The sequence below is a fragment of the Asterias rubens genome, chromosome 2 (assembly GCF_902459465.1).
Source record: "Asterias rubens chromosome 2, eAstRub1.3, whole genome shotgun sequence".
Classification (NCBI taxonomy): domain Eukaryota; kingdom Metazoa; phylum Echinodermata; class Asteroidea; order Forcipulatida; family Asteriidae; genus Asterias; species Asterias rubens.
In genome coordinates, this window is record NC_047063.1 from 2,150,274 (window position 1) to 2,178,041 (window position 27,768).

Below are 27,768 nucleotides of genomic sequence, written 5' to 3' on the forward strand. Positions count from 1 at the left end.
GTTATGCCATGTATCTAAAAGTTCAAGTTGCTGACCATTTATAAGTATCCCTGTTGGATACTCATGTATAAGAGTTGTGTGATGCATGTAGTCAAACTTTCCTAAGTTTTTTAGTTAGAGGAAACTTTTGATTTGTGACTAGTGAATTTTTTCCATGTCTTTTTTGTGTAATGCGACTGACCGTTTTTTTCAACGTTATAACATCCAGATCACAAAGCCCACAACATTTCTAATATCATCACTTCAAAGCCTCGGGTGTCAAGTACAAATCAGTCTATAAACTTAGTGGAAAAAATATCCCAGACAGATCTATTAGCACCAAGATCAAGAAATGACACAGAAAAATGTAATGCGACTGACCATGGAATTGCCCTTTTGATAACAGCTTCTGTTGATGAACTTTTGCTTTTGCTCGGTGCCTGTGCTTACAATAAGCAATTGCTAGTTTTTATGAATCGGTCCCATTGGCCTTGTCTGTCCCAGTAGTCCTCAAGCATCAACTCTTAATGGCTGTGGGTAGACCACTTGCAGCGGAACAAAGAGACCAACAATAGGAACTGTATTAATATCAGACATTTTTTTTTTGCAATTTGTGAAAAGCTTGCATAATGTAATTCGCATACCAATTTGCATGTAAAGCAATTGGACCATTCCAAATCATTTCTGTAGGCCTATTGTTCCAACCCTCCAACGGAAAGTGGGCTTTTTCCAGTTTGTAGTGTTCATAATAATTGTAAATAGTATCAATTAATAAATCTTTATAATTATAACTTGTACCAATTAATAAGTATTTATAATTATAACTTGTATGTAAAGCTTGACATCGCGTTTACGTCATTATATCAGCAATACCACACCATCGGTGGTATACACTCGATTTTCGTCATAACACGAAGCCCATGCACCGCTATATGTGCTCCTGTAAATAAGAAGCATGTCTGGTCTCACTCCGAGATTGACAAGCTTGTCCCACGTTGCACTAACTGTACGCTGAGCATTTAAAACTGAACCACCCCATCCTTTTTTATCATACTGGCGAGAATATGCTCGCCAAAACAAAACACTCAAGTCATTGTGAGATGATCCAATGTTGGGTAGGCTATGTCCTACCACAATGTTATGTCCGTAATGACGGAAAAGGTGATAATATCCATATCCTGAGACAGTGTGTTTATCAGAACCTGAAATAGGATCGTAGACTGCAACCATCCAATAGACTCCTGGATAGTTGACACATAGATAATTTTTCAGATAAATGGACAGGCCATGATGGGTAAGATCGGACTTTTCACGACTTTCTCTTTCAATGTCAGTCTTCCATAACTCTCCTGAGAAAAAATTCAGTAAAAACAGGACGTTCATTTATTTATTACATAAAAGCAACATTAAGTTGGGACATAATTTTTTGGGTGGAGGTTTTGTGGTAAAAAATTCATCAAAACAAGTTAGGCCTACTCATGTAGGAATGCATGGCTGCTGTAAAAAAGTAATGAAAAAAAGGAAAGAATGGCCATATGACCATGTCTGAATTCCTGCACATAACTACTTTATTTCATTTTCAACTGAACTCTTGGAATATCTCGGATAGTACTATTACTTCAGACACTGGACAGTACACATCACAGGATGCATGCATTCATGTATAGTAAAAAATAAATAAACAAAGTGGTCATATACCTGTGTTATCAGAATTCAGACATTGCCATTGTGACCATTCGTACCTTGTATCATTACTTTTTGCAGCATCCATTCCTACACTAGCCATTTTTTAATGACAGTTTACCACTAATCTTGTCAACCCAATTTCCCTTCCACGGACGCAAAATTTGCGTTTTAAAAATCAGGTTTTTCAAAACCTTGATAGAAAAGAGAAAGGGTTTTTAAGCATATATTCATTTTTGGAGGGGGTCACTGGGGAGGAACATGGCTTGATCTTGCAATTTGGGGTCAAATGAGGTCATCAGCCCCAAAATGAAGCTGCTCCATTTTGTATTTGTTTGCTCCCTAAATTGTTTTACAATATTATAAAAAAAAAACCATTGTGAGCCCAGTAAGCTGTCTATGTGCCTATTGACCTAAAACCTGAACCTTTTGACCCCTAATCTCTTGTAACTTACACCCTGCCATTCTCAAATATTGTAGCTATTGAAAAGTTTTATATCTTTCATTCCGCTTGCTAGCTTGAATTCAAAATTTGCTTTTAGTGGGTGTCAAGGTTTTTCTGCGCCCTTCCACACTAAGTCAATGGGATTTTGCTTGGCGAGCCATTGGGGAATTATACCTTGAACCATGTCAGCCAAAATGATTCGTATTTCATTTTTTGAGACATCACACCCCCCCCCCACAGTTGTAGGGTTATATTTTTAAGGTTGTTTTGGCGTAAATTAGGCTGGATAATATTTCACTACATGTTTGTTTATTCGTTGAATACGTAATATCGCGGAACTAGGCCACACGCAAGTATAATGGATTTTATTTTCTCCTTCAACAGTTAACAAGATGAAAACACCAACAATTATTTGTAGTGTCTAAAACACCTGGGTTATGGTTAGGGGAAGTGTTTTACCTTAATTTATCGAGGTTTGATAATAAAGTGAACAAATGTGAGGTTTTGGCCTATTTTTTGGCGTAATATATTTTTTTAATAATTTGGCTATCCAAATTTCCATACAGCAATTTTTTTATTGCTTACAGATTATTTGCTGATTATTTTAAAATAAAAAGAACTACTTACAGGCAGTGGACACTATTGGTAATTACTCAAAATAATTATCATCATAAAACCTTTCTTGTTTACGAGTAATGGGTAGAGGTTGATAGTATAAAACATTGTGAGAAACGACTCCCTCTGAAGCAACATAGTTTTCTGAGAAAGAGGTAATTTTCCACGAATTTGATTAGAACTTGAGGTCTCGAAATCAAGCATCTGAAAGCACACAACTTTGTGTGACAAGGGTGTTTTTTTCTTTCATAGTTATCTCGCAACTCCGACGACCAATCAAACTCAAATTTTCACAGGTTTGTTATTTTATGCATATGTTGAGATACACCAAGTGAGAAGACTGGTCTTTGACCAATAGTGTCCACTGTCTTTAAATACTGAAATAGGGCTAGCAGGTAAAGGGTTAATACTACACTTACCATCACAAAATGGGTGATTCCCTGTCCATCCATTGCTTGTACAGGTTCGAGATGATGATCCTATCATTCCATAACCAGCATCACAAGAAAAGTCACAAGTTTGTCCTTCCAGTGTTTGTGGGCATCCGAATTGCCAATTACCGTGAGGAAGGAAGAGTTGATCACATGTTCTTCTACAGCTGATTCTGTGGTTGCATAGTTGTTCATGTTGGGATATTTTTGTTGGGGATGAAGTTTGTGATATGTAAGTTGTCTGGATTGCTGATGCACTGTGGTAAATGGAACTGGTGTATTGCTCGTACCCAAGTTGTCTACAAACTTCAGTAGCAGTGTGTAAGTGATTGCTCATTACACACACATATGCAAAGTCATTCTCTGAACTAATTTTGAGAATTCCTTCATAGCGAGTTGGTCCGTTAGCAAAATAAATTGCTCTATGACAATCAAGACGTGGATGTATGCTTAGTAAAGTCTCAGGATTTAAAACCCATTTTGTAAAGTGTGGCAGTATTTGACGGCAGGCTCGAGGATACAGTGATGTTGGAACAATAGTGCCTTGCCGTGAAGATATCGTATATTGCACACTCACATCGACGTGTGAAATATAATGCCTTGCGTCAAACACTTCAATGATAGACTGACAGTGCCTCTGTGGTGGGTTCCAGTCATAACCATTGCAAATAAACATCATTGGTTCTGGGTAGTCTCGATCATCTCTTGCATAGTACCCTCCGTTACAAACCAGTTCCACCATATCTCCCGTCACATATTGAGATCTTATGTTATTGTAAAAGCCATGTGTCTGTGGTAATAAAGCTGGACACACTCGTGGTACACATTGGGTCACATCTGATGGAGACAAAAATGCCTCAATTCCTGCAACTCTAGTGCATTGTTTGTGCGCAGGGCCTTGAAGATTGTACCCAGAAGAGCAGGAATAGGTAACATTCTCTTCTACATAAATTGCAGTAGCATTCACGCTACCAAACTGTGGAGCCTTCAGACCTGTACACTTTGATTTTTCATAGCAGGTTGGAATTTCGGGAGTCCACTGAGACTGGTGACCACAAACACTACTGAATGTGTTTGTTCCATCACGACTTATTTCATAACCGTGCACACATCTCCATGAAAACGTGTCTTCATAAACAGGGTTGTCACTACCCACAACAAGTTCAGCATTGGTGACTACTGGCAGTGTGCATTCTGTTATACTACATCTAGGGATGATTGACGTCACGTCATTACAGATGATATTGCTACTACCTTCCAATTCGTAACCAGTCTCACACGAGACTATTGCAACAATATATCCTTGTTCATTACGTGTTGAATCCTCTATCCGCAGATGTGATGGCAAATTAACTAAGTTTGTGCAAGTATTTTTACCAGTCCTTATTGTTATCTGTGCAGGAGTATTAGTTGTATTGTACACCAGACTACTAACAGAAATATGATATTCAGTCTCTGGAATCAAACTGAATACAGAGATGTTGGAACTGTTGGTGGTCTGCTCAAAATTGTCTCCGGCTTGTTCAACACTCCAAATTCTAACATTGTACTCATAATCTTGGACTGAAGGATCGGTCAGAGAAGTGGGTGGATTCCAGTGTATAACAAAACCGTCCAAGAGTGGATCAGCAATTAGACCAGTGGGTTGGTTTGGGGGAATAGTACCATACAATAAAGGTGAAATGGCAACATTTAGCTCACAAGAACTCAGGATCAAAGTAAAGCTATGTGTTGACCCTGCTGCCAGGTTATTGACTGTGACTGACTCAGGAGGTGGTAGATTCAGAGGATAATATGTAGTAGAATTGTACTCAAAGTGTACATATTGAAGACTCACTGTCTCATGAGAATCGTTCACATCGTTCCAAGAGCTTACATTAAAGATTAGTCGAATGGAAGTCGCTGAAACAATTGTGCTGTAAAGGAGTTGTCCACTACGCACCAAATTAATCATAGGCTCCAGTTGTCTATAGCTTTCATCAAAATCTTCCGGGGTTAAGTAGCCATCAGAGAAAGAGAATGCTATATGCTGATATGTGCTGTTTCGCAACCAGAACGGAAGGGTTATCATCAGAAAGTTCTGACCAAGAAAGTCTCTTGATACTGCTTCTGTAGAATTATCAAAGCCCACTGTCAACTGCAAATCTTCACCGTAAAAATAGTAGCAAATTCCATGTAATGAAGTTTGATTCAAAACAATTAAATCAAGTTCTTCGTCAGTTGCAAAGTTATTGATCACTTTGTGCCCGAACGCATTGTCAAGTTGATAGATATCAGAGCCTCTTCCTCCTTGAAGAAGATCATCTCCTCCAGCTGGAAAAATGAAATCCTCTCCACCATATGCTCGTATGACATTGTTGTCATCATTTCCAATCAGAAAATCATCATATTCTGAAGATAGAATGTTGTTAATCATTTCAAAAGAATCACCTTCAGCATCTGCATCCCATCCAAGACCAATTTGAAGGTTTATGTTCACACCGGTAAGGCTATGCCCACTAAAAACCACTGTGTTTGAACCTGGACCTCCTATGATTGTGTCGGCTCCCATGCCACCATAAAACACATCGTCATCTAGACCCCCATCGAGAAAGTCGTCGCCATCTCCACCATAAAGTGCATCATTTCCTGGACCACCATATATGGTATCATGCCCATCTAAACCAATCAAATCTTCTCCACCAGGTCCACCAATTATGGTATCATTCTTCTGTCCTCCAATAATCTTTGTTGTGTGTTTTCCACCTTCAATGTGGTTTTCAGCAAATTTAGATCCAAGTAGAACACGAGCAGTAGAAAAGGTTGTGTTTACATGTGCAGACAACACTTGACTGAACATAGAGGTAGAGAAGTCTACAATAATAACCTTGATGTATGGAAATTCGTCACTTAATTTGAACAAGACTCCATCAATGCTATGAACTAGCAAGTGTTGGTATGTCACTCCAGTATAGTAGTTGACGACGGTAACCCTGATTGAGTCATTTCTGGAACGAGATGTCAAAGTAGCATCACTGACATCACGCGAGACCTCAATATCGTGGAAAATAACATCAAGTTTCAGATGATCTAGTTCTTTGTCTTCGGCAAAGTTATCAATGGTGTTGAATGTTCCGTATCTGTGGCCCATAACATAGGTGTCTGTACCGTTATTCCCTGTCAAGTTCTGTGAACCAAACGGATTGCCTGGTCCAGGATCGATGTAGTTATTTAGTTCATTTCCAATGATAGAATAACTGCACAAGTCGGTTTTTGCTACAAATCGTTCACATTTTGAATATGGTGGGACGTTTAGATTAATAACACAAAGTTCTCCATCACAGTCTTCATCTGCCTCAATTTGATATGGAAAAAGACGGCCTTGATTCAAATTATGTTCTGCTGTTGTTTCTGGGAGCAAGGCTGCAATTTTGTCAGACGTTTTGACAATGAGATGGCGTTGCTCTGGAGACTGAAACCAGTTGTTAAGATGCACTTCGAAATAGCCATTGTTCAGGTTACATCGCAGGATCAAGTGTGAACTAAACAAAATTAAACGAATGTTTTGACTAGAACAATTTAGTAGCATCATGTCAAAATCGCCTTTACTGTCTATATTCTCAATTATAACTCCACTGCACCTCTCTTTAATTACGTATGTATCCTTTCCTTCATTTCCTTGAAGGAAATCAATACCGCCGGAACAGGTGAGAAAGTTACCGAGTGCATTACCGATGAGTGTGTCATTATATGGAGAGTCCATAATGACTTTTACTTTTTCTGCAAGTTGTTCCTCAATGTAGATACTTTGATGTTTGGCGTTCGAATTCCTCAGATTCAATCGTGCACCGTGCTGGAACTCACTGAAATCAATACTGTGTGGATGTTTTCTTGGGATTCCATTACTGTCTTCCTTTACCTCAAACGTAATATAGTCACTTGAAACAAAGACAGCGTGTTTCCAATCTGAGCCTGTAAACCATGACTGGAGTGTTACTTGAGTAGTAGATCGATCACCTGTCAAAGCGTGCATAACCAAATCAGTCTGGCGGCTTTTTTCCACCAATATCTCTGCAAAAGGGACTCCAAAGATAATTGTGTCCACCTGTTTGTCAGTGGCATAGTTGTTTATTGTATCTCTTCCACCACCCCTGTTTACGAGGTATATATCTGATCCATTAGCACCAGTAATTTCATCATCTCCAAGTCCGCCAGATAGGATGTTAGGTTTTTCATTCCCAGTTATGACATCTGAATAGTTTGATCCTGTGGCTTGTTTTACTTGTGATAGGGATCCAGTTAGTGTTAGAGTTTCTGCTGAGGTGCTGCTAGATTTGTCTACTGATACTGCACTGCAACTGATTTGATACTGAGCGTTGTTCACTTCACTCTTTGGAACGCCAATAACTACCCCATCCTGGGTAGCTAGATAAATGTGTCGATAAAATTGTTCTTTGCCATGAGAAAACCAGTTCTTTATCTTAATGACATGACTGGTGTCCTGACAGTAGCTCACCAAGAGGTCCCATTCATCCCTTGCGCATCTTATTCTCTCATGGCTGACATTAAGAAAAAGGGTATCCATTTCTTGATCATGAGCAAAGTTATCAATTATGGCTCTTCCGTTTGCATAGATGAAGTACAGATCGTTATCGTCACCACCAGCAACGCGAGAGGTCTGTGGTCCCAGAAAGAATCGATCATTTCCTCCTCTTCCGTACAGGTCGTAGTGATAGCTATTTAGATGAACTTTAATTTCACTGGAACTTACACAGTCTTGTTCTGTGCGTGTTGTACGCCTATGACGAAGCTTTTTGTACAATGGCGATCTCTTCTTTCGCTCTTTACCACCTTGTACAGCATAAAAGTTGTTGTCATGGGAGTTGCCAGTGTACACACCATACTGAGAAGATTGGTGAGTGTCAAAACCATCAATAATGTCAAATTGTTCCACAGGAATAAAAAGCCATAGTTTTGCTTCTTTGCGAATGTATCGTGGACTCGCTACTTCACCAACTCCCAGCACCACGTCATTCACCGGGTGACCAAAAGAGAATGTTCTAACTACTCGTGTCGGAATTCCACTCTCGGTTGGAACCTCAGGTAACTCTACAGTGAATGTTCCATTTTTATTTAACTTAACAGTCAAGAATCCTCCAAACTGGGACAGTATTCCAGCTGTAAAGTCTACAGTTCCGACAGGTTCTCCATTTCCATCCAGTCCTTGAAATGTTACATTAAAATAACTAGCAGGGTTTGAAAGATTTGTTAGTTGCTGTCGATTATATTCTTGCTGTCTTTTCAGTCCTTTGATTTGTTGAACAAGTCCAAGTGTAAAGAAATCAGCGTAACCTTCTAAAAATCCTTTCGTAAATGCTCCAACTTGTTCTCCAAAGCCTTTTCCTTTCACTTTTGCAAGCTCATCTTGTATGTCTAGATAAAAGTTGTCAATAGATATTCGTACTATGGTGGAAGCAATGATGAATGGCTCCAAAACTTCGGCTAGTGGAGGTAGAGCAGTTTCAACAAGTGTCAAGATCGTTGTTTCCACATCAAGAATAAGATGTGTAATTTTTAGAAATGCAGGCGTAGAAGAATTTTCATCTGTGAGATCCTTGATATCTTCCACAATAAAATATGCATCGAATGCTAGACCAACAAATGGTAAGTCTCCAATGAATCGGCTAAGTACTTTACTTGTTGATTCACCTAAAGCTTTAGCACCTAGTTCAGACATTTTTTCGAGAGTCTTCTCTAACCCAATTTGTTCAGCAGTGTATGTGACAGTTTTGCGAACTGCTTGTTCAAGAACATTGTTAAGTCCTGTCAATCCTCCAATTGCATGGGTTGCTTGGCTTAAGGAAAATAATGCCCTTCCACTCTCTCCTTGAGAGAAGTACTGAATACTAGCAAGAATGCCAACAGCAGCACCGTACACTCCAAGAGCCTTTCCTGTAGTGTCTGTTCCCTTAAGTAAGCCAGATTCTTTGAGGTTTGAAAGACGTTCTTTGGTGAATTCTGGGGTTGCCGTCTTTTTTAAGTCAACTTCTACTTCATGTGTGATTTTCCTTCCGTCTTCATCAACAGTCTGGAAATAAAGAGACTCTCCTTCCCATCTGAGAGAGTCATCCACAACCTTCAAGCGTTTCACGGTGCAAGATCCGTCCCTCTTTCTTCGCTTTTTACAACTTGTTTTTTCTAATTCTTCTTTTATCTTGTCTTGCAAGTTAGACTTGTCTCCGTCGCTTACTGCTACTGCTTTTGAATCCAGTCTTTTCTGTGGAGGTTTCACTTCTGAATCCACTTCTGAATCCACTCTTTTTCTTTTCGGTGGTTTGTCTTGATGTTCTTCTGAATCGGTGTCTGAATCGCTACTTGAGACCGCATCAAATTGATTGCCAATTTCAAAGAGGCTTTCCCGACCCTTTTGAGTTGTTATGCTTATTGGAAATAGGTCGTGGAATGCTTTTCGAAATGAACTGAACTCTCCTTTTGTTATTTGTTGTAAGATTTTTCTCACGGTTTTATCTGATCCTGGAATTCGTCCAGTTTTGGGTTTTAATTTGTTAACTTCTTCTTTCCATGTTGCTTCTTCAGTGACTGTATCCATGATGCGTAGTAACGCATTGTAGCTCTGCTCCGTCGGTCTGGCAGCTTCCGCAACTTGAGTGATAACCATCATTTCTCGCATTACTTCTCGAGTCTCTTCGTCACCAACTGACCATTTTGTTTGAGCATTCATTGGTTCGTTTGAAGACTTTAGCATGGCTTCAGCAATTTCCTTAATATTCCCCTTAAACTTGTCAAATTGTTCGAAAATCGTTTCATATTTAGTTGGAGATTGTCCCTCTTCGTTTTTGATTACAATGTGCGACTTTCCGAAAAGATTTAGATGGATTCGAAATCGATAGGATTTACCTCCAATATTCATTTCAACAAATCTGTGCGTGCTATCAGTGTGAAGGTGAAGCCAATTTTGTAGCATGCAGAATATGTCCTTCACTTTCATCTTTTGTACAGTTTCCCCTTCAAACTTGTAAATGGGAAATGTTTTGTGAAGACCTCGAGTTATTTCTCCACGTGTTACCAAGTCATTCCACTGCTCCAAAAACTTCTGCTGTTTTTCGTAGGCTTCCTTGGTAACCTCAAAAAAGTCCACACCCACTGTAACATTGTCGCACAGAATGAGAGTGATTACCAACAAATTTAGCAGGCGAAGGGATTTTACAAAAGCCATGATTGATGGTCCCACTCAATATTATTGATTCCGGACAGTTTTTTTTTTAAACTACGTAAACAGTATTCTGTTGTTATATTAAAATTTTATGTTGACTTCTGAACAGAACTGTCTTTGTTTGACAAACACTGGTTTAGCACAACCCGAGATATAAGCTAAACTAGTCAGAAGAAATAGTTAAAAATTGTACTTCGCGCCGTATAAACCGCACAATCCTGTACAAACTGAACACAAGTAACTTCGGAACCACTTGACGTATGAAGTCGGTGCAATTACCGCTGTTTTTCTCTTTCCATGGAGAAGACAAACTCCTGTGAACAGGACAAAATATCTGAGGGCAATAGCAAATAAAATATTACTTTTTGAGTAAGGCAATTAATTCTAGATGTACAAATGATTCTCCTCAAAATTATCTATAAGATGTAACACATTTAGGGGGTAGTGATTCATGGCTTCTAAGAAAATGTTATTAACAAGAACCGAAAGCTACGATACATTAAATGAGAAGACTGGTCTTTGACAATTACCAATAGTATCCAGTGTCTTTAGGGAGCGTCTCAAAAGTCTGAACGGTTGGAACGTTCCACAGGGAATACGACAGCGATCCAGTGGGCATACGGCAATGATCCTGTGGGAACACGCAAACGATCCGCTGGAACTATGCAGTATGCTCAGCGGAACGTTCCGCTGGGAATACGTGGTCATACTCTGCTAGTAAGAACGTTCCTGTGGATCGCTTCGTCAAGCACGCAGCAGGTAAACCCAATCGCGAATCGGCACGACTGAGAGGAAGAGCAGTTAATTAAAGCCTATTAATTTATCAATTACACAGAATGAGATTGAAAATAACATTCTATTAGTTTGTACTTTCATTCCTTTTTTTTCAAAACTGTTAAACTGTTAGGCTATGTATTAATTTACAAATTTGGTCCTTCCGATTCGCTGATTCAGTATATCCCCATTGTGTATAATGTTGATTTGTATTTGAACAATAATATTTTGCATGCGTTGAAGGTCCTAGATTGTCCACGAATGATATTGCAAAAAGTATTTAGGTTTATTTATGCCTAGTTCAGCTTTAATCGTGTTGCCATGGAACATCGATGTTAAATTAAACTTAGTTTTAAAATAAAACACACGGGAGTTGCTGTACACTGGCGTGCAAACCAATTGAAACAGCACAACCCAGTTGTGAATGTTCCCGTAGGAATATGAATGTTCCCGTAGGAACGTTCCGCTGGGAATACAGTATGCTTTTGTTGTTCCCACAGGATCGCTGACTGGGAACACGCTGCCGATCCGCGGAACACACGCACTGTTCACACTGAGAACATTGTATTGTTCCCGCGGATCGCTCGAGTATTCCCGGCGGAATGTTCCCGCGGGTATATAGCCGTTCCAACTTTTGAGACGCTCCCTTAAACCTCAATCATAAACAACAGGGGTCAATTCATGTACTATGATGAACACACAAATTTAGTATGAGCTCAATTGAAGTTTGCTCTGTCAAGTGTAAGACTGATCCCAGTTACCTCTCGTTGAGTTTGCCTGATTACAAGCTAATTTTGGTAAAATTAGGTTTGGCCCCGCCCCTCATAAATATTAATGTAACGATATGTCATATCACCCATACATACATGTACCACACCTCCTACCAATACCAGCAAACCAAGTTTCATAAAAGTCGGACATACCGTTGCGGAGATATAAAGAAATTCACTCTAAGCCCCGCCCAAGAAATTCACTCTAAGCCCCGCCCACTCATTTATATTCATGAGATCAATATCGAATTAAATAGGGTTCATCTACTGACTATGGGTAACCTATCCACCAAGAATAGGACTGGTCCATGTTACCCCCTTTGAGTTTGTCTGATTACGAGCTAACTTTGGAAAAATTAGGTTTGGCCCCGCCCATCAAGAATAATATAGAGATGAGATGTCGTATCACCCACACATACACTATACCCACTACCAAACCAAGTTTCGCAGGGATATTAACTTAAAGATTCACTTACCCCTGAGTTTGCCTGATTATACGAACTAATTTTGGTAAAAAAAAGTTTGGCTTCGCCCCTCGTGAATATCATACCTCCTACCCTGCAATACCACCAAACCAAGTTTCATAAAATTGGAGCATACTTTGCAGAGATATCAACTTTTAAAGAAATTCACTTACCCCCTTTGAGTTTGCCTGATTACGAGCTATTTTGGTAAAATTAGGTTTGGCCCCGCCCATCGTGAACGTTAATGAGGTGAGACGTCATATCACCCACAGATATACTATACCTCCTACCAATACTACCAAACCAAGTTACATCAAAATCCAACATAAGGTTGAGGTGATATCAACTTTTAAAAAATTCTTTTACAATGTTTTTCCATTTTACTTGCAATAATTTCCACTCCGAAGATAATTTCATATGTGGTTTAGCAGGGCTTTTGGCAATACCAGTTGACATCACCATGGTGGCATTACAGAAGGAGGTTTTAAAGGACAAGAGGGAGTTTGGGGCATGGATAACAACAATAAAGTGTTACTTACCACTCATAAATATGGTGATGTTAGCATTGTGCCCACTTCAGAAATAACCAGATCAAACTTCAGATGGAGCTGACAAGTGTTTTCAAATATCAGTGGAGCCTTGAATGAGAACATTTAGGAAGCTACAGTGAAATTAACAAGATAATTGGTATCGGTGAAAAGAATCGGTGTTAGACAGGAAACAAATCAAACTAAATTTGTCCTCCTATATGTATAACTAGGAACTAACATTGTGGTCCGCACGGGTCTGTGTGTTTAATGCGCTTCCAACATTATTACCCCTGGTCACTGGGCCTTTATTCATTTCTGAAACCATCCCACAGCTCCCTGGGGAGTATACAGCCTGTGCAACATTAATATGCGGCACTCGCTAAATCTTGTGTTGTTTACAGCTCCGTACTTTCAATAAACAGTTTTAACTAGATATTGAGAGCCTGTGAACAAACTCTAGGTATTCAGTTTCCGGGAGTAAAAGCCTGGTGTAACAAACAAATATTTTTTTTTTCGCCACGGAGGAATTTTTTTATTCACACTTAAGACCACTCCTCATAATTACAAACACGCTGAAAATACGTAACATTAACAGCAAAAAATAAACAAAATACAAAATACGATGTTAACCTTGAACCATTAGTTTGAAAGAGTCCCATTTTTTGTGAAAATTAACAGTGGAATCGTTGGTGATGGAGATATTTAGCCAATGTATAATAAAGCTTTAAATCCAGTTTAAATAGTGCAAGGGAGGGTCTATTCTCACTCATTTTCATTTTATAGATATGGAATCGACACAAAAGAAGGATCAGATTAAGAGCACTCCAAGATTTTTTTGTAATACCAAAAAGGATAGCCTCATTGTCTAAGCGAATGTTAATATTAAGAGTACTCCCTATCCAATCCCCAAATTGGGTCCAAAACATAGTTGAAAACTTGCATCTACAAAATAAATGAACCAGCATCTCACTCTCTAATTGACAGAATGTACAAAGACCGTTATCCCTTTTACCGCTTTTGGCTAAGAATGAGTTGACTCCAAGTGTTCTGTGGACTAATCTGTATTGAAACCACCGTAGTCTGGTGTCATTAGTAGCACAAAATGGAATGTTACAAAGGACCATCCACTTAGGTTTGGTAAGCCGAATACTCAATTTTGTTTCCCACTTAGCGATGAATTTATATTTGTGATAAATGATCAAAGTTGCAAAAACTGTCACAATACACCAAGTTTCACCTCAGTCAAACTTTTGGTTTGGCATACACACAGCTTTGAAAAGTGCACCTTTAAAGCATTACCGCGTGACACATGATGACGTCATCAAGCTAAGACTCCACAGATATGTTGCTATTATGAAGGAGATTATGTATAACAATTAAACAATTATCGTAAACTCTGTCATAGACATATAGTAGAAGTGTATTTTGAGATGTTTTTAATCTGCCGCTAGAGGGCGCTCTTACATTTGGTGACATAATTAGTATTATTTTGTAAAACTAGACCTTTGCCAGAGTTGTATTCTGTAATGGTAAAGCATCAAAAGGTGTACATATCAACCTAAAAGCCATTAAATAACGCCTTTTCAAAGTATGTTACATGTACTTCCAGTTTAGACAGGTCAAAAGGTCACCAACATATCCATTTTTGTAAAGTACGTTAATCCCTTTAACATGATGTATAGATTGTCAAGTGGTTGAGGAAATATGAGCTGAGGTTGCAGAACTAACCAGGTTTTGGTGCCGCATGTGATACGTGCCGCACGACGTCAACGTTGTTTTCGTTGGCACGTTTTCATTAATCATCAGCCGCGCTTTTATACCTTGCATTCGTTCATCCTCGTCAATCCAGTTTTGAAATATGAAGAAAATACAAAAATTGTACCCCCATAGTATGATCGCCGGACCCAAAAAATGCTCTAAGAAACTTTGCAGCTTGATCTTTCCAGGCACCTGGGAGTTTTTCTTACACAAATAGACATGTTACTTGCATTAATATGTAGATCTGCCATTTGTTTTACATTTTTGTTCTCGTCCAGTGAAGGAACACTACATCGTTGTTTGGGACGATCTCAGAGAGCATTATATAAATCATATCCTTACTCTATGTATAAATGAAGGGATAAAATACAGAAATGGTGCTGCAACAGACCTCTATAGTTTCAGTTGATTTATTTTATTAGTAATACTGATATGGCTTAATGGACAAGGCAGGCAGTTATGACACATATCTGTGAATTTGTTTTTGTTGGCCTATTAAGATACTCTAGTTAGCATTGGTTGGATTTTGGTTGGTTACTTACTCTATGGTTATTATCACATTAGCACTTATTTCACTTTCAATTAAGATTTTTTATTATTATAAAGTTCTGATTAGTTTCAACTTGGATAAAAAGTACTAGACATTAAATCTTCCTGCCCTTGTTGTGTCTATTTAGAATATCATTATTCCAAAAAGAAATCTCAACAAACCCTGATCGCCTTTGACTCATCTCAAACAACCATTCAACTTACTTGAGTTATGACAGAAGAAGATGGCTTGAAAAACAGCATCCGATCTGTTAGATGAGTAGGATATTCAAGTAATGATCCGTTGGACTGTTACACACTGCCACTCCCTACCTGGTACGGGTATAGGTCTGATCATGGAGGAAAAATTGCATGTGTGGTTAAGTTGTGATGTTACAACTGTGAGTTTTGGCAATGGGCAACCCTCACTGCTTGACCATTCATCATTGAGTTAAGGCTAAATAATTACCCAATTATTGAAAAACTTTTACACTAACTGCCACCCTAAAGAAGAAGCTGATCAACAAAAAGGTTATAACTGCTTATTTAAAGGCAGTGGACACTATTGGTAATTACTCCAAATAATTATTAGCATAAAACCTTACTTGGTAACGAGTAACTGGGAGAGGTTGATAACATTGTAGTATAAAACATTGTGAGAAATGGCTCCCTCTGAAGTGACGTAGTTTTTGAGAAAGAAGTAATTTTCCACGAATTTGATTTTGAGACCTCGGATTTAGAATTTGAGGTCTTGAAATCAAGCATCTGAAAGCACACAACTTCGTGTGACAAGGGTGTTTTTTCTTTCATAGTTTTCTCGCAACTTCGATGACCAATTGAGCTCAAATTTTCACAGGTTGTGTTTTTATGCATATATTTATACACCAAGCGAGAAGACTGGTCTTTTACACATACCAATAGTGTCCAGTGTCTCCAACAAAGCAGATTTATGGTAACCCGATTTTAGTTTTCAGTGTTGTAAATAACACAACATTCTTAAATACCCCAGACAGTTTCTCTACTCCTATTGGTGGAGAGCGCGTCATGTGGGGGTGTTTAAACGGTTGATAATGACCAGTGTTTATAATCGGCTGGCTTCCGCGTTAGCGCGCAAGATTATCACGCGCAACCTAATTCATAGCTATGAGTAACAGCCCGTTATCTACTTCTAAGCACGCGCGTGTAATCTTTTTCTAAGTGTGCGCCCGTACACACAACCCACGCGCAATAGACTCTTCACAAAGTTTTTGAAAAAAATATTTCAAACCTCGAGTTTTCAACTGTCAAAGTGTCTGCAATCGTATTTTTTTAACGACTTTTAACAAAAGGGCATTTATGAATGGGAATAAAAGAGTAGTGGTCATTCTTAAACGTCCGTTTAAAACCTTGCAGGGTCGTTGCCATGCGCTTAAGGTTGCCATGCTTTATCAAACGGCAATTCGATCCTTTTCGGCTTTAAACGGCCGTTTATTTCCTTATTTCTACTTTGACAACTTTATAGCCTAGATTATGCCCTTTTCAAATGTATCAAATAATATAAAGCGACCTGGGATGACAAATATAATGACTTATTTTTCTTGATAGCATCTCAATAATATGTTGTTTAGTTTACACAAAGGCAAACCAATGCAAGGACATCATCAGTGTTTTTCAGTTAAACCATTCGGATTTCATTTTATTCAAGCCCACGGATGTCAACAGGTTCACACTGATGTTAATGACTTGCATAATGAATATAAGACTTTTTGTTGTTTTTTTTAAACTGTTGTCAAAAACAAAGTTTTTTGAGAGTAAGTCTCCATGTATTTGTACACATCCAGACCAAGCACTTCCCTCGGATGATGAGGACCTTTTATTCTCATTTGATACAAGTATTTAAATCAAAATCACATTCTAGCCATCGCCTCTCACCAAACTTCTCAGACAAAGGACCTTCCTTTTCCCATTTTAACCCTACTGACTTCCCTCTGTAGGAATCATAGATTGTCCATCTTGTTTTAAGTTGTCAGTTAAGTTGTCAGGGAAGGTACACGTTTGGTAATTACTCAAAACAAATATTAACGAGCATTGGAGAGCTGTTGATAGTATAAAACATTGTGGGAAACGACTCCCTCTGAAGTAACATAGTTTTTGAGAAAGAGGTAATTTCTCACTAAAATAATAAAAGTCTTTTATTTCTATCTGAAAGCACACAAATTCGTCCAACAAGGGTTTTTTTTTCTTTAATCATTTTCTCGCAACTTCGATGACCATTTGAGCCCAAATTTTCACAGGCTTGTTATTTTATGCTTATGATGGGATACACCATGTGAGAACACTGGTCTTTGACAATTACCAAACAGTACAGTGCCTTTAAACAGCTTCCTTATAACAGACACATTCACAAAACACAGGATTTTGTATTTCATCTCAGTCATTTTGTTTGTTTGTGTGAAAATTACTATAAGAACTCGAAACTAAATGTTCAACTTGAGAAATATTTGTTGTTTCAAATTGGACAATATCGATATTGTATTAAGACAATTCAAAATCAAGCCTACCCTAGATACAGTGTGAAATAAACCAAAGTCCGTCTTTAATTGGTGTAATTGGTCTCATTTCAACCTAGTCCTAGATATTCACTTTCTCTTTCTCTCTCCAGAAGGAAATGATGACCCACGTGAATCTCTTGGTACCAGTAACCACTGAAAATCTACACCGTTTCCCTTTTCAAATGACCCAGTTTTGTTGTAATTTACACCAACATACAAGAACTTGACTTTTAAAGGGGGTGGTTGGCTTGTACTGGTATGTGGGGGGTGGAGCGCAGTAAATCATATACACCAACTTATCTTTCCTGTCAATATTCGCACGCAATCACAAAATAAATCAGATGTGTTTTAAATTATAGCAACATTACATGAACTTGCATGTGGTAATAAGAGTGGTGTATCTTTCAGGTGGAGGGTGTGTTTGGTCCTGTTGTTGTCTGAACCCAAAAGGTCAGCCACTTTGAACGTGACTTTCACTATTGGCTTTGAAGGGTAAAACGCTCTGCAACAGGGGTTGCGTCGTAATTTACTCAATTTTTGTGTAAAACGTCGAATTTCTTATACCCAACTATAGTGTGTCAGAATGTACCCAACAAATGAGATAAGATAAGGTTCATTTATTGGCAACCACATATGGTTGGATTCATTATACAAAATACTAAAACTTACAAAATACATCAAAAACATTTGAAAATCATTTAACTATGTATTTTCAAGATAAAGGTTCAAAAAGTAAATGAAAAATATCAAAGAATGGCAAATAAAAATAATACAATATATAGTAAGTAAGATAAACAGCAATATAAAAAAAAAAAAAAAATAGAAAAAAAAAAAAACTGTTTACCCATTACCCAGTAGTTGAGCACTATACCTCAAGTGTTGGGTAAAAAAGAAATAGTGCATTTTGGCAGCAAAGACCAACACTAATAAAAAAACCCAGTCATAATTGAATTGGACTGGACGGTATAATTTCCGATTATTCTATGGTGATCACAACCTAATAATCACCTTGCATAAAACTACCGGAGAGTTTGTGTGCAGTCAAGTGGTGAAAAACGAGCACAAAATTCTTGCGAGGAGACTTTATGTAACAACCTCTTCTTCTTAGAAGTGGGGTTGGCTCTGAAAAGAGCCGATTGGTTTTGCCAGACAAAATTGACGAAATTGTTGAAGCTACTGTCCGCGTCTTTCCTGATGATGCATTTCTCCCTTCAACAGACTGTTGTTCCTCAAACAGGATAAGTACCATAAAGCCAAAATTATCTCTTGACAACTGTGGTTAAATGAACATCAGACATCAACGACCTGCAACATCGGAATTATGTCTACACAATCCATCTTTGCTTGTAACTTGTGCCTGCAACTACGTCCGTGTGATGTACACTTTGCATTATTGGTAAATTGTTTCCATAAGGAGCAGCTTTCCCAACAACGTGTAATATTTTACCACAAAAAGAGCATGTCCGGCTTTTTTTTGTAATTCACAAGGTAAACTTGACCCTGTGGCGAGGAAAATGTGTTTTTGTACACATAAGTTGCTTTCACTGGCGAATTTTTTTATGCAACTTAAAAAGGTACAAATTACCTTCTCGAGTGTACTAGCCAAATTGCCACATAGCCCAACATTGCGTAAGAACGTACTCAACTTTCGTATCCAACACATTTACTCAGCAAGTTTTTACACTTCTTTTTTAGAGTGTAGGTGACCATCAATTGCTTTCTTGGCGCATCTTTGTGGGATCGCCCAGGACCTTGGTAATCATGCTGTGTGCTGTTTTTTAAAGTTTTTTTTTAGTTTAGTTTTAAATATACTCCTAGTTTTGCCATCGGTACTAACTGCCCAGCAACTACAGTGTCCCAAAGGGATTTTGTTTGCGATCAGAGTCAGAACTCGAGTTGTAGTGCTCACAATCATTTCTACTAATATTTCTCATTCCACAGTAGCCTGTCACAAGCCATGTTTGCTTTATTGGTGTTCTGTGCAGCCCTAATTTAAATGAAATACTTGGAAAAATATGTTGAGGGAGAAACAACAGCTTTATTTTCAGCTGACTTATTTAATATTAGTGTACATACAGACGAATGATAAACAAAGTCTGTGTATTTTGTATTAAAGTGTCTCTGGTCCTGTGTATCAAAAATGTATGAAAGCACTTACCTTTAGACTCAGTATGAGAATTGGAGATCAAACAACTTCAGGAAGGTGCAGTTCAGTTCGATGAAGAACGGAGCATTTCCATCAGGTTTTATACCACTCCAAAAATATAGGGGCGGGACAAATGGTCCATGGTTATGAAGCAGTCGGCGCTTGTCATTGATGATTGGTGGATTAAAAGTCACCAGTTTTTGCCAGAGACACTGGCATCATAATGTCAAATGGAACTAAGGTACAGTAGTGTTATACCATAAAGCCCTGAGGGCAAAGTGGTGGGGGGGGGGGTAATACTGAAATTGGACCATAAACTAAGTCTGACTGTCAATACAAATGATGGAGAGGCACACCAAAAGATTTATTACCTATACCCATAATGCACACATTGGTGCCGAGTGAAGACTCTTCACTTAAAGGAACTTCCCCTTTTAACAACAAAGATTGAGTGGACTCCTTATCCCTCAAAATAGTCACTGGGTAAGTAGGTGAATCAGAACGCTCATCAAGCAATACAAATCCTTTAGAAACAAAGAGCATAAATTCCTCTCTAATGTCAGACAAAGATGTACCCTTTTGTGGTCAAACTTATTTAAGCTTGAAAGAGATGTACTATTGGTAAAAGCAACAGCTTTTGACTCGGCAAGGGCCGCATTTTTCCTTTTCAATGCATAACAAACTGATAAAGTATGCACAAATTTCTTGAAGTTTTGCATTGTACTTGTTTGGAAGTGACAAAAAAGCTATCGGAAGTTGACTCTTTAGAACTTGCATCAGAGGTAGACTGTGGTTTTGTCTCAGTCTTTGGCCTATTATCAAAAACATATTTTAGATTGAACAAAAGTCTTGTGGCCTTTCTTGTGATCCTGAACATTAGCATGCAAAAAAATAACTTTGTGTGTCAAAGCAAAATCGTCAGCTATCACGGCTGCTAATTCTAAATCTGTAACTTTCTGCTCTTCTACAGATAGGTGCGCTTTGACAGCATAAGGCATGTTAGCCTTAGCTGTTGTAACAAGCACAAATATTCGTTAATTTAACAGGATCTACACCAACTATTGAACAAGGTTTTCTTCTCATATAAGCAAACTCAACATATGTTTCGTTTTCTCGTTTTCGTTTTTCACGAAACTTCTGCCTATATGCCTCTGGATACAAGTTCGTAGGCTTTCAAAATTGCAGCCTTGACTAAATCATAATCAGTGCTTTTGTCAACAGGAAAAGTGGAATAAACCTCTTGTGCTTTACCAACTAGTACACTCTGTAGAAGCAAAGTACGCATATCTTTAGGCCACTCAAGTCTATCGGCAACTTTTTCAAAGTGAGCGAAGTATTTGTCAACGTCTTTCTCCTTAAAAGGAGGTACCAATCTAATGAACTTGGTAGGATCAAATTTCTTTGCAGAGATTGATGTTCATTGGATTTGGAATGCTGTTTCAGCTGAAACAATTCCAACTCTTTGTCTAATTTCTTTGACGCTACTAACTGAATTTCTAGCTCAAGTTGTTTAAGTTTAATAGCCGCTTCAACTGAGAATGACCATTAACATCTCTTCCTTTTCTTCAACCATTGATTCTTTCAAAATTTCTACATCAACCAAATGTTCCAAAATCACTGCTCGCAGGTCAGCCTTTTTCGTACTAGCAGCTACAGAAATTTTGTAATGTTTGGCAACCTCGAATAACTCGGTCCTTTTTAAACCAAATACTTTGTCCTCTAAAGGACTCTCTTCAAAGGACTCTCTTTGGTTGTCCCAAATTAATTTGTTTTGCTTCTAGCGTGCTTCCTACAGTACATGCATCTGCCCGCGGCCAGGCCAGGTTTCTCAGTACTTTCCTTATAGTGTTTCTACATATTTGTATTGCTTGTTCTTGTAAATCCACTACAAATCTATCATGAACTTTTGGGAACAAATAAGGGTTGACTGGGTGGTGTCCCCCCCCCCCCCCCATTGTGATTTCATCTGATTTCCTTTCCATAGAGACAGACTTGCCTTGTAAGAAAAATTTTCACAGACCATAATTTTAACATCATTCACAGGGCGCTCGTCCAAAACCGCTTGTGGCGAACCCTGCATCAGGAGGATGGAGGGTAACGATTATTGCACTACAATATTTAAGTACTAGCAGCTCTTGATCACTGTAAGCAACTAATGTGTTATGACTGATGGGATGATCAAGCACACATAAGCTTATCATCTACAGTTACTACATGTACTCGTACCTAGTAAAAATTTTTAGGGCACGTCCACTTTAGCCTTGGAGCAGTCCCAAATTTTTCTGACCAGAATTATTGAATCCAATTCACAAAAACAAAGTTTGATTATATGTTTTATACATGTAGTACTTGTGAAATGTTTAAATATTGATGTTCTGGCCCAAATATACTGCCTAAAATTATGGAACAGAGAGAGGTGTAATGTAGTAGAAGTGTTTGATTGACAGTTGAATGGCACTCATATCCAGGTTAGCACAGTGGGGGAGAGCAACAAGCAAGCAGAATAATATGAACTTTGCCTGTTATTTCTGCAAAGAGGAAACTGTTATTTCTGTTTCTCTGTAAATTTGATCCTTGTTGAAGAAAACAACTCGCTTTCGATTTGTAATAATATTAAAGGGATCACTGATGGTCCCATTATTGACTCATTTTTCTACTATGCATAGTGCCCTTTTTAGTCTTAATCGGAAATTTGGCAGTTCCATGGTTAAAAAAGTAGCATATATTCAACCTTAACCCAAATCTGATATAAAATATTTCAAATGTATATAAAGAAATTGTTTAATTGATAAGTTTTCAATCATAATCTCATAAAATCTAATGCTCTGGTACAAAAGTGGCAACAGAACTCATAATTATTACAGCCTCTCCCAATGCATGAGGTTTGCCTTCCTTATCTCTGCAGTTTACTTCTGCATCTCTGGATTTTCTTCAACTGATCCAAGATGTATCCATATCACATGATCGTTGACCTACCACTCTGTCTGCATCAGTTTCCTTGAAGTATAGTCTTTAGGATCTGTGTGCACATGAGGAGGCAGCGGGGAACGTGATAACACCCTTCAAAAGGAGGAGAATTAAACAAAACATAAATAACAATAAGTATTAAAAATACCCAATACATGTGTACTTATATAGCGCTTGTTATTACGTTTGTAAGATAGGTTTGATAAACTTCTGAATTATGAGATTCATTTAAACAGCTTCTTGTAGAGGTTTATAAGGTGCTGCAGCACAATCTGTTGTCAACTATGTCATACACACCAGGGCAAACCCCCTCTTAACAATAAGTGTGCTTGGTTAGTTTACATGAATTACACAACACATGGGACCTACCACTTTATGTCCTACAGAAGGACTAAGCAATTGTTAAGTGTCTTGCTTGAGAGCACAAATGTGAAGACCAGGACTCAAACCCACACTGTGCCAATTAGAAACACAAGAGCTTGAGTCCAGTGCACTTGACTGTTCAGCAACGGGTTGAACCTCAAAGCTGGCCATGAGACTCTCTATAAAAAGTTGCACCCATGGTTGTTCCCTAGGACTCAAAAGACCCACTTTATCCCATACAGTGCCAAATCCTTCTACCTCCAATTGTCAAAGTGAAGGATTCACGGTGTAGGCCAAAATAACAACTGCTGATCACAGGACAAGCATTCCAATCTTATCTTAGTTCTAACTACTTAAGACTGAGGGACATAGTAGAGGAGGGTATGGGAGGAATGAGGCCACTTCCTATATTGCAAGTCAACATAGACTACTACGCAAGCCCATAATGTGTATGTCTGTCGGTATTAAGTGGAGTTTGACTGTAGTTAACATATATTGCCCTTAAAGCCATTATACACTTTCAGAACAGAAAACAAAAAAGTCCACAGATTTACAAATAACTTTACAGAAGGTAATGGTGAAAGACTTATGGTGAAATATTATTCCATGAAATGCTTTACTTTTCGAGAAAACATTAAAACAATTATCAATTCTTGTTGTCGAGAATTACGGATTTATTTTAAACACATGTCATGACACGGCGAAACATGCGGAAACAAGGGTGGGTTTTCCCCGTTATTTTCTCCGGACTCCGATGACCGATTGAACCTAAATTTTCACAGGTTTGTTATTTTTTATATTAGTTGTGATACACGAGGTGTGGGCCTTTGGACAATACTGTTTACCGAAAGTGTCCAATGGCTTTAAGGTCCGTACACATCTTATAGGAAAAGTCTGCCGTACCTTTGTAGGGTCCACCTTTGAAGTCAAGGGTGACGTTTCCTTCTTGACTAAGATATCCAAACCACTTGCCATTATCAGGGTCAATAAACTGCAATCAAACACAGCAACAATTAAGAAGAATAGCCATCAATACAAACTTGGGGCATGCAGGTTGGCTAAGTGGTTTCTATCCCTCATGTCATGTCTGTGGATCCCGGCTTCAATGCAAAACAAAGGATTGCCTGTGGACTGGTTTGGGTTGGTAATCCCCATTTGGGTTTTTTATACCTTAACCTATGAGCAGAACAAAATTTGAAACAACAATTGACCATTTTGTAAGCATCTAATGATAACAGATTGCAGGTTTTTTTCCAACGAGACACTGTGATCAACATTCAATTAAGGTCTTTGATGTTTGCCGTAGCACTGTGAGTAGATGTTTTGACTATCATCAGCCACAATGAATAATGCACATTTTGTGAAAACTGTGCCTTAATTTCACTTCCCAATCTGAGTTGTTGTCATTGAACTCAAATATTAACAACTGAGATTTTTCAAATTTTAACTTGATGTCAGTACAAGATTTAGGATGTACTTCTTTAAGATTCTTCAAGTATTCATCAACTTCATTATAACGATGAGACATACCGTAATCACTTACCTTTGAAAACGTATAATCGAAGACTTTTTCAAACATGTCAAGAAATCTGTCCTCCTTTGTTTCCTGGTATGCCATAATAAACGCAATCAGTGCTTCACAGTGTGGCCACCACAGCTTCATACTCCACTCTAGTTGAGTTGGCGACAAACCATCTACGTCTAAGAACGAGCACAGACCCCCATTATCCAGATCCCAGCCGGACTGGAAGGGTTTAGTGATGAACTTGTCAAGGGCCAGCTTTGTCAAGCCAATGTTGCTGTATTTCCTTGCACACCTTAGAAGGAACCAGCCAGTTTCTATGGCGTGACCTGTAACAAAAATAACCTTTTGGTGATGAAATCTGTGTTGGGGTTAAATTCCAGATCATACTAGCAGGGTAAAATTAAGTTGGCACCAGGCAACAGGTTTGTGTGGGGCCAAGTGCTCCATAAGCCCCAGGCACCAGGGTTCCATAGGCCCAAGACACCAGGGTTCTGTACGCCATAAGTGCCAATGTTATGTAGGCCCTACGCACCAATGTTCTGTAGGCCCTAGGCACAAGGGTCCTGTAGGCACAAGGCACTAAGATTAGTCTTAAGAGTGTGTGAAATCGACGGTAGGGTTCTGTAAGCCTTAAGCACCAATGTTATGTAGGCCATAGGCACCAATGTTTGTTTACAAGTAGCACTGATTTCAATAAAAAGATTGAATTTTTTTTAGCATTGACTATTCTGACTGGCCCTTTAAAACAAAAACTTGATTATTGAGCAAACACTGTCGTCAAAGACTGACCTGGATTTGTCAATCTCCCTGCAGATCCTGGAAGCTCTTTGCCATCAACACTAACTGTCTCTAAGATAGCAGATCCATCTCTCTGAATGCAAAGAAACATACCTCGGTTGAACTAAAATAATTTAACTAATAATGTACATAACTAGAACTGGGAAAGCTGCCATGGTGAGCTGATGATCACCTGATAGAAAAACACTGACTTATAGAAAAAGCAATCATTTTGATTAGCTGATGGTCCAAGGGGTCGGTACATTAACAAGTATAAACTTGACCATTTCTACTTGGATTGAATTGGGAGTGACAGAGGGTATACACGGTTAGGCTGTGCACCTTGCTGCCAGACCAGACCCCTTCCTTCAAGATAAGCGTACTGCATTCTTTTTTTGTGCATTAACACAACCCGAGTACTTCAAATTGAGTCAGAGTACCAAGTACATGACTTTGTGTACAGGTTATTTTCAGTTGAGTATCAAGTACGGACTTTAATTACAAGTACTTTGCTGGCAGAGTATGGGTGTAAGTACAAAAATCAGCAAAAAGGTACTCTAGTAGAACTCTAGTACAAGTACAATTGCTACAACACTGCTGATCAGAAACTGAAGAGTTTGAGTCAGATGCAATAGGCTGCTAGAGGCACTGACACATAACTCCATTGCATTCAACAAGCTGGTTAAACTACCTGAATGTGTTGAAGAGACTGTTTAATGCTCCACTCCTCCAGCTGGGCATACTTTTCCTGCAGCGTGGCGTCGTCAGCCGTCAACTGCTCCACTAAATCAAGGAAAATCATGCCCTCAGACAGCATGTTTGTGCGTGCCTGGGGGCGCCCTATTCCTGTGTCATCCACGCAGACCAAATACTGGAGCTGGTCCATCATTTTGATGGCTTCTTGCTGAAACAACCAAAATTTGAAACAAGTTAACATTCTGTTTGCCCATGTAAGCCAAGACGCCCCATGGTTATCCATTGGGTACAAAATACTGTAGAATCCGTGTCTCCTTCAAAGCCGTCATAATTGGAAAACAAATATTATACATGTAATGGTTGTAACTCTTGCTTTATAGGCTTTATATCTTTGTCTTTTATTCTCTATCATACAGACTCTGCATGTGTCATTGTGGACAGCAGGGGAAAATAGTCAGGGCCCTTTGTATAAGTTGAGAGTTCAAATTATCAATGTCATTGTGCATACATGGAATTTACTGATTGTAGTAAGCTCATTCTGACTAGGCTAAAAATTTGGCATTTACTACCACCCTGGGATTGCTATCACATCAATTTATCATCCTTGAACATGGACCTTTCAAAAAAATGTATTTAAATTTGTCCACCTTGGATGGTACCAATAAGTCAAATTTTGGCCTCTGGCCCATGAACTAATAGCTGGCGGCAGTATGATAAAGGTACATGCCAAACCTTGTACTTGTCATCCTTTGTGGCCCTTGCTAGTTCACACATCGCCATCATGTAGAAACACTCGCTGAAAATCTTTCTCGGAATCTTGACGACTCTTCCGTCAGCTGTCACAAGAAAATTACATTTTCCTGTTGCTGGGTTTTTGACGTGCCTCATAAGAAAATCACCACCTATAATAATATAATAATAATAAAACCATTCTTATATAGCGCATATCACCGTGAGGTCCCTATGCGCTGTAAAAGGAAATCAACAATTATTGTACAAAGTAAACAGATATGTTTTCAACCGGGTTTTGAATTGTTCTGATGTCTCAGCCTGTTTAACAACCTCTGGAAGACTGTTCCATAACTGAACCGTACGACTTGGTTTTGATAACTGGGGGGGTCAGAAGGGATTTATTTGAAGATCGCAGATTCCTGGTTGTTTTGTACTCCTGAACTAAGCTTTGAAGATAAACAGGGGCAATACCATGGATACATTGATAAGTCAGAACCAAAACTTTAAAATCAATTCTAGCCCGTATTGGTAGCCAATGTAGATCCTTAAGAATCATATTTAAAAAAACAAATAATTGAGCCATTTACAGCTCAACAAGGTGGGCTAGTATTTATACATATTAATACTGACTGCAGACAATTCATGTTTGTTTAAAAAGACAGTGATAACTGATATCATACCTGTGTGCTGAGTGTGAGACCCGATGGAGGTAGAAATGGACACTTGTTGACACAGTCACCTGGCTGGTCAGTCACTGAGTCAGTGAGTGTCACCGTGTAGACGTGTCTTTGCTTTCCAAAATTGCCGATCAAAATCAGGAATTCCTCCGCTCTTGCACACT

At 38.6% G+C, this 27,768-nt stretch overlaps 2 protein-coding genes across 4 annotated transcripts; both read right to left on the reverse strand.

The window, feature by feature from the left end:
• Window positions 1-213: 213 nt before the first annotated feature.
• LOC117307061 lies at window positions 214-19,968 on the reverse strand. Of its 3 annotated transcripts, none has more exons than XM_033791710.1 (5): window positions 19,880-19,968; window positions 15,416-15,540; window positions 12,914-13,012; window positions 3,142-10,700; window positions 214-1,328 (listed from the first exon to the last, which is right to left on the reverse strand). In XM_033791710.1, exons 4-5 carry the CDS (start codon window positions 10,367-10,369, stop codon window positions 838-840), a joined length of 7,719 nt encoding a protein of 2,572 aa, XP_033647601.1. In that variant the 5' UTR covers window positions 10,370-10,700; window positions 12,914-13,012; window positions 15,416-15,540; window positions 19,880-19,968; the 3' UTR covers window positions 214-837. The 3 variants fall into 3 exon arrangements, with proteins under 3 accessions (XP_033647601.1, XP_033647600.1, XP_033647599.1); XM_033791709.1 differs by having other exon boundaries at window positions 3,142-10,680; window positions 12,914-13,035; XM_033791708.1 differs by having other exon boundaries at window positions 12,914-13,035.
• A 2,736-nt stretch (window positions 19,969-22,704) lies between these two features.
• LOC117307136 (N-acylglucosamine 2-epimerase-like) lies at window positions 22,705-27,093 on the reverse strand. Its single transcript, XM_033791804.1, has 6 exons — window positions 26,928-27,093; window positions 26,191-26,403; window positions 25,512-25,593; window positions 24,741-25,048; window positions 24,101-24,188; window positions 22,705-22,927 (listed from the first exon to the last, which is right to left on the reverse strand). Exons 1-6 carry the CDS (start codon window positions 27,081-27,083, stop codon window positions 22,857-22,859), a joined length of 918 nt encoding a protein of 305 aa, XP_033647695.1. The 5' UTR covers window positions 27,084-27,093; the 3' UTR covers window positions 22,705-22,856.
• Window positions 27,094-27,768: the final 675 nt, after the last annotated feature.

What these genes read in the sequence shown, in the direction of transcription:
- LOC117307061 (XM_033791710.1), bottom strand. Translation starts at nt 10,369, where the DNA reads ATGGCTTTTGTAAAATCCCTTCGCCTGCTAAATTTGTTGGTAATCACT. An exon ending in GAATCACCCATTTTGTGATG is followed by an intron (nt 1,329 to 3,141) that starts GTAAGTGTAGTA and finishes ATTTTTTCTCAG; the next exon opens with GAGAGTTATGGAAGACTGAC.
- LOC117307136 (XM_033791804.1), bottom strand. Translation starts at nt 27,083, where the DNA reads ATGAGGCACGTCAAAAACCCAGCAACAGGAAAATGTAATTTTCTTGTG. An exon ending in CAAAGGATGACAAGTACAAG is followed by an intron (nt 26,404 to 26,927) that starts GTTTGGCATGTA and finishes TGGTTGTTTCAG; the next exon opens with CAAGAAGCCATCAAAATGAT. An exon ending in CAAAGGTGGACCCTACAAAG is followed by an intron (nt 22,928 to 24,100) that starts GTACGGCAGACT and finishes CTCCTTTTGAAG; the next exon opens with GGTGTTATCACGTTCCCCGC.